Genomic DNA, 12920 nt, shown 5'->3' with positions numbered 1-12920 from the left:
TTATAAAGTGAAAAATAGAAGATAAAAGGAAACAGGGAGATATGCCTTTTGCAAATGAGAAGGGGATGAAGTTAGGATGTTATGTACATGTACTATCTCCAAAGAATTATATACTGCAAACATGTAATACAAAATTTTAAAAGCGTATATGCACATTCAATCTATCTCTGAAACTGAGACATAGCAATATTTTCTCTTCAGTCCTTTCAAGGCTTCAGGAATGATATTACATGACACAAAGGTTAATGTGATGGCCTAAAACCCTATCTTCTCACACTATGTATCACTCTATTACTTTTTTCGGAGGGTGCAGTGCTGGGGATCCAACCTAGGGTCTCACACATGCTAGGCAAGCACTTCACCACTGATCCAATCTTCAAGCCCCCGACTCTTAATTTTTCAATACCCCCTTTAATTTTTATTAATGACACCTAAACCTTTATATATAGGTAAATGCTTATCTCTCCATAATATTTAATAAAGTGCTCTACTTGGGTCAGCTCAGGAGCCTCGGCCTCTCAGGCAACAAATTATCAAGCATCTGATGTGTCCAGGCATTATGCTAAGTGCTACAAATGCAAGGATGAATCTTATAAAATCCTAATCCTCAGAAGAGTGAAACATCCTCAAAGGGTTGGTTACAGAACTCATGATGTATGATCCAATCAAGTATAGAAATATCAATACTTGTCTAATAAAAGTATTTAATAAAAACAAATGTGTAATAGTATATGATATATAAATTGCACTAATCGCACCACTTGTTGCCTGTTTCAAGTGTTCACTTGCCACATAGAGCATATCCCTTATTGTATGCAGAGAATGGAGTAAGATACTTCCAGAACAAAATCAAGTTACATCTTTACTTGGTAATTCCATGTTAGCAAAATCAACATCTGCTGACACAGCTGAAAACTAGTATCTAAATTTATCCAGCAATCAAAACTGTAAAAGGAATTTCATGTGACAGGTGAACACCTGACCTGTGGAACATGTGGTGACATCAGTGGCAATGTACATGTAATCATGCACACTAGTAAACATTTACTCCCAATGCCATTCCTGCAGAGAATTGGTATAAAGATGATACTAGTAATGCAGGTGTAAACAGAAAAGCACATCTTATTTCTAATACACATACTTTATCAGTTACATTATGACATAAAACCATGGCAATCTAATGAGATGTGACAAATCAAAGATTTCAAATACTCCAGGAGACCAACTAAAATACAGATATGATTTACATTTAGTTGTTAACAATAAAACTCATACTAAATCTATGCTAGACCAAAAAAGTAGCCAAAAAGAGAGTGAGCTTATTGTGATTAGCAAGACATTGGTAAAACCAAACATCTTGTACAAAAAACAAGCTTTAAAAACAGTGGTTATAATCAAGATTGTTCCAAACAGTGTACTTCTTCCATTAGAATCAAGCTATACTTCTGAGACAGCATTTAGCTATTAAACTTAACCAAGAATTAACATATACTGAACATGGAACAGCGGTTTGAACCAAGATTTTTAAAAAGCAGCTGAAGCATGTTCAATCGTGCGCTTTTCCAAAATGTTTTAGTTAAAAAGGGTAACAAAAATGAAAATCACATTTTTCCCAAAATAGTGAGAAAAGCAGATATGACTGACATATAAATCAATTTTTAACTAATAGTCAACAAAGATTTCACTCATCTAAAAAAGGTAAAAAGTAGAATAAAACGTACAGTTGTAGTAGACATAAACTGATACAAATGATAATGAATAAGTCATTAATTCTAAAGAACAGATAGTTTCACAAATCTATCATTTTACCTGGGCTTTCAATATGGGCTGGTCTCCTAATTTGAAAAAGAAAGAAAATTTAGGTAAAGGCAGCAGCATAGACAAAATTATTTACATATGAAAGTACATGGTGTGCTTTGATGGTATGGTAGAAAAAGAGTTAACAGGTCTGGACATTGAATATGTTCCCTGTTAATATATCTACATATTGAGAATCAAATGGCTGCTGATATCAAAGCAGAAAACTAGGCATTAAGTTCCTTCCAATGCAAAAATCGCTAAGGAATCTTTAAAAAATGAATGTGAAGGTAACCAAAGCTCAAGGTTTCACTATCAATTTACAGAAAATACAGAGAGATGTATGGGGGTCAAACTGAAACAATCTAAACCAGAAAACTATAGTAAAAAGTGAAGCAGTCTCTTCAACAAATAAATTGCATGAGAAAAATGGGGAGAGGGAAGACAAGGAATGTATAAAGCATTTCTAGCGATTACATTATATGAATCGTATTTGGATCCTAATTAAAACAAAACAAATTTGAACTCATTACTTGATATTAAGAAATTAGTAACCTTTTGTAATAATACAATGATTAGCTATTTAAAAATGACCTTACTTTTAGAACTACATATTTATTTACAGATGAAGTAATGAAAAGAGGGATCAAGTGCAGAGTGCCTAAAACTAAACATGAATGATCATGAATTGCAAGTAATTGAAGAAAGTCCATGGAGGTTCACTATCATTTTTGTAAAGTTTTCCATAATAAAAAAATATTTTTTAAAACAGCCCGAACTTCTAGATCTAACAACCCCTGGCTTTTAGGTAAAACTGAGTTCCTCCTCATAATGGAGATGGTCGAATTAGGTATTTCTCTATAGGAATATTATACATGTAAGGAAATGAGACACTGAATTATTCTCAAGTACTGAGGATTATTTGTATTCTAAAGGTACTGTCCTAAAGCTCACTTTCAATTTCTTCATTCAAGTGCTCAGCCGTACTATAAATAAAAGGAAAATGAAATACGACTTTTCCCCAAAATGAAATATTTTATCCTTCCAAAACAAGATCAACATGAGTAATTAAGAGTTAAGTAAAGAAATAACCCTCAGGTATATATATATATATATATATATATATATATATATATATGCAAAAAGCTTTTGTAAAACTGGTTTCTAGTCCTAATGAAAACCTACCAATACTCAGGTCAAGTAATTACTCAGGTCAAAGTAGTGATGTACTTTAAAAAAAAAAAAAAGGAGTTGACTGGAGAATGACAAAAGAAAACAAATAGATAAACACAAGATTTTTTTTTAAATATAGTAAACTGTGAATACTATTCTAAAGACACTTTTGTGAATGTTTATTCATATACAAAGAGGAACAAAACAATCCAGCCAAATTCTATGCTATTTTCTTAAAAAATGGCTTCTAAAATAATTTAAAAGTTTAGAAAAAATATGTATATTTTAAAATGTCAGAAATAGGGAATAGGGAGGTGACTACAAATAGGTAAAAACAGTAGCATTTTCAATCAAAACAGCTCACAAGCAATAAGCAAACATTAAATGGCAACATGAGTATTTCATGAAATATTAATTTCAAACTCAGAGTCCATATAGTAGCCCATGTATTTTGGGCAAAATTCCTGAGGATCTATGAATGTTCAAATCCCTTGTAATTTAGTATCTGCATATGAACTGTGCACATCTTCCTGTATACTTTCTAGATTGTTTATAATACTTAGTTAAATATAAATGCTAGGAAAATAGCTATATTGTATTGTTTAGGAAACAATGGCCAAAAAAGATTATACATGTTGAGTACACACAGAAATTTTTCAAGTATTCTGAATATTGAATGTTATTCATGAAATATATACATATATTTATGAAATACAACAATATAGTTGTGAAATATATATATATATATACATATATGAAGAATTCCTTCAAATTTTACATTGGCTGTCAACTTCTATGCTCCTTCTAACTTTAAGTGTATCCTTAACCTATTAGTCTTGTTTGGAAAGAGAAAAAGAGGAGGTTCTAATTCCCACAAATCACTAATTGCATTTGGGTAATTAAAAGTACACTACACACATGTACATGCATACAAACACACGCACACTAGCAAATATAATGAAGACGAAGAATACCTTTTTTATACAGTTATAGTTTGACCATAAAAATATACCTCTCAAGATTTTTAAAAAACTTTTATGTAATAGTCTGTTGTATCGCTATTAGGGCGAATGCCTAATACATAGTTTGGTTTAAAAAATTACCAATGGTAAAAACTAAAATTAAATCCAAACTGAGTTTAAGTCCAAAAATCTGAGACAGGACCTTTGAAGGGACAGTGTATTTCTAACTCAAAAGTAAACAAGAAAAAATCAGATTTGTACTCTATACCCCTACTATAAATATTCAATATGGGTACCATTCCTTCCTTTTATTCAATACTGGTAATCCTATTAACAAAATCTCACTTATTTATATACTGTCAGATATTTTTGCACATTCAAAAGGGCTACATATCTCTCAATTTTTTTCACTTAAAACACCATAGTACTCTAGTTCCTTAATGTGAAATATGTAGCCATGGTTACACCTTATAAAGCCTTTCTATATATCGCTATCAGAAGAAACATTTATTATTTAAAACCTTAACGATTTAACATTAGACTGATCAAAAATAGTATTATCTTTCAACTATGAAGTAGCGTCAAATACCATGTTTAAAGTTAATCCTAGCTTACTGACATTTTAATGTATTTTAATAAAATGGCAAGAAAAAGAGTTGCATTTGACTTCAGTTACTGAAATATTTTAACCAGTTAGAACAAAACCCCAAAGTGAATATATAGTTCAAAACAGATGAAAGAAATATGGCCCGAAAATAAGTAAAAATATTCTTTGAACTTTTCAAAGCTACTAGGACTTCTCACATATGCCTAACAATTAGCTGGGCACATCAGTGGTATTCAAAAATTAATTTATCAAAAATGTTTATTTAACATGACTATTCATGTTTACAAACAATTCACTATGTACAGTATACATACATAAAGCTCTGATAACAGTGCAATGCTTCAGAAAGTCTTAAGCACCATTTCCTAAAACCTGGAAACCTTTCAATATGCCACATTATTTAGATTAAGGACACAGAATATATTAAATACTTAGTTGTTGGTTTCCAAGTTGCCTTCTCCCACAAAAACAAAAAACTGCATAATGGCCACAATGTAAAAGAAAGTTCATAATCAATAAGCAGATATTAATATTTTTGAATTCCAATCTGGTAATACATTGTTAATTTCTTTCATTTTATACTCTAGTTGAAATTTATATGGAATTCTGAATTTGATTCTTTTGCTCAAATTGCCACAGCATTTCTAACCATTTTTAAAGATAAGATTTTGATCAAGAAAGTCACAAATTTACATCTTTCATGGAAAGAAATTTTAGACTTATCTTTCTTATGGCCAATATAATTGCTGATATTTAAATAAAAAATAAAGGTGTTTCAATCACAGTGTATTATGGAGAAAGTATTCTTCCAATGACTTGGACTAAAGGATCAGTGTTCTATAAGTGGTTAAATATATAAGAACCCAGACATTTTTCACAAGCTATCAGTGAACTTAACTTTATTCCTTAAGCTAATATTACAGGATTATACCAAATATTGGAGAAGTTTCTAATTTTCAGGAAATACTGCTAGCTAAGCAAAACTAGTTTGTAATAAGAATAAAGCTTTCATACTACTTGTAATATGTTATGAACATGTTAGAATTTTGCCTTCTACAATTTTTTTTAGATTTGATGAGGGGGAGGTTGGTAAAGTTAAAAAAGTACTTACTTTGTCTTTCATTTAAAAAAATATTTTTGTGCATGATTTTTGTGTGTGATTCTTCAAAGAACTTTTACTTCACTGCCCTGGGAAAACACTTATTCTTCAGTCCTTTTTTTTCTAATGACTCATTAACAGAAAAACATTCTTTAGGCCTCACATCAGTTGTCATTATTACAATTTTATAGAATTCTACTGTAGAAGCAAACAAACTACCTCAAAAAGAAGATTCACATTCAAAGATTTAGGTAACATTCTTTCTGAAAAGTTACACAATTCTGGAAAGAACATGCTTAATGAATTACATAACAAAAAACAACCTCATGATATATTTCCAGTTTTAATTGGAAAAACAAAAATCTTGAAACATGTACATACATTTAGGAGGCAACGAAGGAAAAAGGGGATGACTGCCAATATCCATCAGCAAGTATTTCTGGTTCTATAATTCAGATTTTTCTAGTCAAATCCCAAGTTTCCAAGTTTATTTTAAATTTCTTTTCTGTACATTTACCCGTTTGAACAAGATCAACATTAAATAAGTAAAAAAAAAATACGGTCTAGAAAATTCTTTATATTTATTCCTGGCAGAAACATCTCATCTCTAAAATTGATATGCCAATATAATGAAAGGCTCGCTCTGCATTGCATTTAATCATGTAACATATTTGTATATTTAGGACATGGAGCATTAAAATAAGGCTACTGCTTAATGTACCAAAATCCTGGTTAACAAAACAATTTAAGAACTGTCTTCCAGAGAATAAAATAATAATAATTTCATGTTTAGAAGGCATGTATTTTGTTACATTTATGTATTTTGGACAAAAATATTGACCAGATAATTATGCTCTTTCACACATCATGTTCACTGAGTTTACTACCACAGTTTTAGTGCAAAAAACTATCTTTGAAAAGCCACTCTACAGTAATTATGGCAAGGCTCATTAAAATGCAGAGGTAAAGATTCCACTTGTATAGAAACTTGAAAAATAATGCTTGAAAAAAGCAAGGATGTTCCATCAGGCTGAATATTTTTACTATACTAAAATATATATAAACATTTCTTGAATTAGTTTTATAGTCAATTTTGATGTAGTGTCATTTAGTGGTGATAAGTTTTGAGAGGTATATGCTTAACAAATATCATACTTAAGATTACAGTATCAGGTAAACATTTAATACACAATGCCAAGGTAGTTTCCTTTTTTAATTTTTGTACCAAAAAAGTCATACATTTAATGCTGACATTTCTCCTTACCTGTGTGCGTAAGACCAATAAAGTACTCTGCATTAAAATTTAAATCTTGAGACAGTAGTACAGCATTAAAAAAAATGTAAAGCAGCTCAGATACATTGAACCCAGATTTTACATTTTCATTTGTCAAACTGGAATATAAAAAGCTCGAAAATCAACTTGAAAAAGCTTATTTTTCCTCAAGAAAAAGTATGAACAATCTGAAAATGATCAACTAGTATGAATGAAACAATGTACATAGGTAAGTCACATTTAGTGGCTGCTAAACATACCACTCCCTCCTGGAAATTACGGAACCATCTACATGTGAAACTAAGTCATCTTCATTTTCATCATAATGTTCATCACTGACAAACTTCATTCCCATTTTCAGATCTTCATAATAACCCACTGGTCTTTCAAACCTATTGAGATTTTCTATATTGTTCCACTGAGCTTTTTCAGGCTCTTCTAAATAGTCTTTTCTTATTAGATTGTTCACTGGGTTTTTGTTTTCTTTTTTTACACTGTCTGGGTAAGAATCAAGCTCATCTTGTTGAAGAACATCTATTTGAGATTCTTTTTGCATATCTGACGGTGGAATGTAGTTCTTGGCAAAGTAGTCTCCACGAAACGTCCGTCTTCTCCTATAGCAGAATATTCCAGCCAAAACACTTACAAGTACTATGAAGAGAGCCCCACCCACTACACTAGCAATGATAGTGCCAACTGTATCATCTTTAATTGTTGCCAAAGTTGACAATGGGAAGGGCAATTTTTTAGGTTCTGTTGCTAGATCCTCGATGTCAGCAGTTGAGGGATGCCAGTGAATTGTAGGCTGAAGGGTGGTAGTAGTAGGAGGATCTAATGGAAACAGTAAAGATAGACAAGACACAGAAAGGCAAAGAATATTAATGCAAGCTGATTCAGCAGCAACTTGAAAAGGCAGCACAATTAATGAATATATATTCACAATACAAATAGTTTTTCATTCTTAATGTACTAAGTTAGAAGGTAGTGGTATCACTATGTATTATAAAAAATAAGATTTATGGTATAAGTCCTGAATTCTTTTATTCCAAGTTTAGGTCAATATTATACTCTAGGAAATAAGTTACTTTTTAAATATAGAGTATTACTTAAATGTTCTATACATAGCTGGCTTAAGAATTACCGTATAAAAAGTTAAATTAAGTCAAATAATTCAAATGTGAATTTTCTTAGCCAGTAGCATATGGAAATAAAATGAAAGAATAAAAAAATCAAATTATGTTTTCTTAGAATTCACCTTTACCTAGCATGTCAAATCTGAACTTACTTTTAAAAGAATGAAAAACTATAGAATCTTGTTAAGTGGGAACAGTGTAAGCTGTTGGCTTAATAATTCTCTCAAAAATATTTTCCTTAAATAAAGAGCTCTCTAAAATTTTTAATAAAAATGTAATAAAAATCATAATTTAAAAAATAAAAAAGTATGCTTAAACTGTGTTAGCCAAATGGACTATTATCAAGTAAGACTAACAAAGACAAAGTGAAAACGTTATAAACTATAGAGTGGTAAAAATCATTACATCTAATTCCCCATGGGTGATGTATCTGAATATTTAGAAAATTAAGGAATTTCAACTATCTGGAAAATGTAGTATCATTGCTTTAGGATGGATTCTCAAAAACAGAAGCTAATATTTTAGAGAGAACATTCTAATAATACTTAAATATTAGATGCAAATGAACCTGTATACTGACATTAGATTACAGCAGTCATTATTAAAAAGCAACTAAACGTTAAGTAGTAAAATTAAAGATTGGTTAATTATCAATTAAGTAGTATTTGTAGGTCATGTTACACAAAAATACTAGAATTTGAAGAAAAGATGAGTTTAAAAAAAATCTTCATTTTTTCATAGATAAAAATAAATGACTCAAATGCAATCTCCTATAATTAATGTTTAAATGGGTGGTACTGACCAAGCTTTAAAAAAGTGATTGTTAGAAAAATACTAATTCTACATGGGGTAAGTTATTCTAATATTACAAGCTAAAGAAAAATACTTACTGAAACAGGTTTCATCACGGAATGCCATATATATAGAATGTGGTAAAAATTTAGCAAATACAGTATACAACTTAACAAGTACAGTATAATTTTCTGAGTTTATAAACTAATAGCTAATCCTATCAAGTACTTTGAAGTATTAGCTATAATATACGTAAGTGAATCCAGGAAGAGGTTTAATTTATAAGAATGTATTCATTAGCTGAATAAATTCAATCTGAAAACAAGTGTGAAACTTACATATTATCTCTATAAAGGTAGTAAACCTTCAAATAATCCAACTTTACAGAATAAGAATACTGTCTAGATTAAAACTTAAATCATTTGTAAGACAATTCATATATTTTTGAAGGGGTAAGAAGTGTAGTTTTAAGTATTGTACATCATCTTTACAATAATTACCAAGGAAAAAAGTATTATAAGAAGCTGGCATCAGCACATTTAAGTAAAAGTACAAATCACCTACATAAATCATAATTTACACATTTTAATAGATATAAGCATTTTAAGGTTTAACAGTACTTACACCTGAGTTCTCTCCAGGTGTAAAATACATAACTCAACATTTTTACCATATATTCTAAGAAAAAAGACATTTTAAAATTTCTACTTCCAAAGTACTGACTACTCATTTCACTCAGATTTAACAAAATATGGCTTTTAGAAAAAATATTTTAAAAACTTTAAAATTTTGGATTTAGTTTGTTGTGAACCCTGAAGTTTCAACCCTCCATCCTCTTTCTAGTGTTAAAAAATTAACCTTCTTATTAATGTAACTCCATAGATTATTGTTAATACTTTGTTATATTGTATTTTAAGAAAAGATCACTTTCTTGTCTTTATATTTAGAACAAAAGTCATGTCATGTTGAGGCAAGAAAATTTTCTAATCATCAATAGCTAATTGTTTATTATGATTTAAAACTCTTCTTAACATTATTCTTTATTTTTTCAGTCAGATGTTCTCAACATTCTTTGTTGAATGTATGATAAATGAAAATATAACACGTATAATGAATTTCAGTATACCTCTCGTTTTCCTCTCCAAATGAAGAACTTATGTTTCTTTTTCTGATTATTTTTGCTAAATAAGACAATAACCCAATATTTTAACCTAAAGATTACTGTGTTAGTAATTAAATGGATTGACCACTATTTTCTTTTAAACTTTGTATGGGTTGTTTGAACAAACAGCCAATTCATTTTAAAGTTTGAAAAATTGTTGGGCCAGGGATGTAGCTCAGTGAGCACAAGGTCCTGAATTCGATTCCTGGTACCAGAAAAAAAATTAATAAAAATTGCTAAATGTGAGTTGTTAGGTTTTGAAACTATGTCTAGACCCTCACATGAATATGGTTTGCAATTCAACATTTGCATAAGAAGAATTTTAGTCATAAGGGTAAGTGTCTGACATGTAAAAAAAACTGCTTTCCTATTTTTAAAGAAAAGTGAAATACACACACACACACAGACACACACACACTAAAAGCAAACCAAAAAAATGCAATTTCTTGCAGTCATTTAATTCTGGACAAGTAACTACCATATCTTCTGAAAGTACAATTAAATACCTGAAATTGAATATTACAACCATAAATCTATAGACTCATCCAAAAATTTTCTATCTACCAATATAAAAAATGTGCAATAAAATTAAAAACAATTTTATTCAATTGTTTTTACATATTTTTAAAAAATCACTTCTAAAATATTAAAATGTCAGCTTTAATAATGAGGTAAATTTTTGTCTTAGGGTTAAAAAAGGGATTATATATAATTGACAATGGAAAAAATTAATGATTTGATTATTCTATATATTTCCTATTAGTCTCATGTAAACCTACTAGGTTTTACTAAATATTATGGAAAAGTAGAATTATATCTAGGATACTCAGGATACTCCAAGAAGCTCTCAGTGGAATTAATTAAATTTGAGAGAGTATACTGTATTATAGAGTTTGGGTAGAAAGGTAAGATCTAATTATCACCTCTCCAAAACTATCTTACATAATGCTATATTCTTCTGAAGTATTTAGAACTAATTAATTGTGATTTTTTTCATATTTACTCAAAATTTTATTTCCCTTCTTATAAGGCTTAGTAGATGTTAATTTTAAAACTATGTAAAATTATCAGTTTTCTAGTCAAAGAACATAAGTCACGTAAAAGCAGACTTTGGATTTTCAGTTCTTTCCTGATTGTTCTCAAATTCACTTGTGTGTGAAATGAAAGTATGTTGAACATCTTTCTAAAACACCACCGCAGGTGACAGAAACATAGCAATTATTGAAGTAGATAAAAATCCTGCTAAGAACCCAAGTTCTATTGGGCATAAAAATAGACAAGCACATAAAAATAAAACATGTAGTATATATCACATAGCAAAAATAGAAAAGCAAGGCAGAGAAGGACGGCAAGTTGTGAAAGGGTGAGAAGACAGTATTTTCAATTTAAAATACAATCGCAAAGGAAGAAAGATCTTATTGAAAAAGGTGGTATTTTAGCAAATACCTAAAGGACGTGAAGGGAAGAGTCATCAGGATACCTTGTAGTAGAAGAGTACTCCAAACAGTAGAAACAGCAAATGCAAAGACTGATAACCAGAAATGTACTTGTTGTGTTCAAAGAATAAGAAGGGCAGGGTGGCTATTCCAGTAAGCAAGGGATATATAATAAGAAATGAGGTCAGGGAGATAATCTGGGACTAGAGCATGTACAGAGCCTTGAGTCACTGTATTAGTTACCACTGTAGATAAAATGTGAAGTCCATGGAAGGTTCTGAGGAGAAAAGTGACATGATCTGACAAGCCCTTTACAAAGCTCACTCTGGCTGTTCATCTGATGACAGACTGAAGGGTGACAGATTCAAAGTGGGAGATTAAGTGGCTATTATGTAGCGAAGTAACACTTGCTGATGGCTTACACTAGCAGAAGAGTGAGGAATTGGTAAAATTCTACATTACTTAATGAGAGACCCAACAATGATTTGTTGATGGACTGGGTATGGTATGAAAAAGAATAGAAATCAAGGATATGATCGAGGTTGTACCCTGAACAAATGTAAAGATGGAACTTCATTAACAGACAGGAGCAAGAATGACAGAGAAAGAGGTTTGGTGTCGGGGGCAGGAGAAAGATCAGAATCTCAGTTTCGAAAACATTAAGCTGTAATGCCTATCTAACTTCTACATATAGTTTAATGGTCATTAATAGGAAGTTGGGAGTACTAGGAAGTGGACTCAGAATGTCAAAAGAATATAAATTTCAGAAATCCCCAGTAGAATCAACCATACATAAGAGTGCCTGAATTGAGTCTGGGCAAATTGAGCCTTAAAATATTACATAATTATAACATTGCACTTATGATTTACAATATTCCACAGCAAACAGTACAACACAGGAACAAAAATCAAAAATTGTTTATACAATTACATTTTAAATATCCATTTGTATGGCTTATCCTCTAAAGGAAGAAAGAGAAACGTATCCACTACTATTTAATTTCCCTCAGATTTTCACCAAAGCACTGCTACTAGCAGAAAGAATTAGGAATATATATACAGCTCTGTGGTTCTTGCCTGTATCACATAAAAGAAACCTGAGTCTCCAGAAAGAAAACAAGTTGCTGAATTTTAAGGGCAGATGATAAGGAAATAAACTAGAATATAACTATAAATGATGGTGAGCACTATACCAATATAATACATGGGTGGCTGTTCTTAAATGATCACATGACTAAGAACATAATATTTAAGCAAGCATATTTCATTTTAGATTTGAAGAAATAACCTTAACTACTCATTACATATTCACCATACAAACCCGCATTTCTCAAGGTTCTCTTCTTTTTTTTCTCAATTTTCTATTTGTTAGACCAAAAGTCTGCTACACAGTATTCTTGCAGTTAGTACTCAAAATATTTTATACTTTTTTCTAAATCAGCATTCTACTGACAATTTATTGCCACACAAAAATATATTTTAACTC

The 12920-nt window shown here is 30.5% G+C and overlaps 1 protein-coding gene across 9 annotated transcripts in view; it reads right to left on the bottom strand.

The window, feature by feature from the left end:
* Positions 1 to 12920, bottom strand: part of Nectin3 (nectin cell adhesion molecule 3) — a 134598-nt gene that overhangs the window by 63449 nt on the left and 58229 nt on the right. Inside the window, exon 6 of one of the 9 annotated variants that reach the window (XM_004835753.4) lies at positions 5969 to 7742. The exons of the other annotated variants lie outside the window; for them this stretch is intronic. Coding sequence (XP_004835810.1) covers positions 7162 to 7742 — 581 coding nt within the window. The 3' untranslated portion in view covers positions 5969 to 7161. Of the gene's footprint in view, positions 1 to 5968; positions 7743 to 12920 lie in introns of those variants that run through there. 9 annotated transcript variants of the gene reach the window in all.

Source organism: Heterocephalus glaber, unplaced genomic scaffold (genome assembly GCF_053883595.1).
Source record: "Heterocephalus glaber isolate CG9 unplaced genomic scaffold, H.glaber_assembly_v1.0 deba00000122, whole genome shotgun sequence".
Classification (NCBI taxonomy): domain Eukaryota; kingdom Metazoa; phylum Chordata; class Mammalia; order Rodentia; family Bathyergidae; genus Heterocephalus; species Heterocephalus glaber.
Note: the sequence above shows the minus strand (reverse complement) of the source record. Positions and strands in the feature narration are given on the sequence as shown.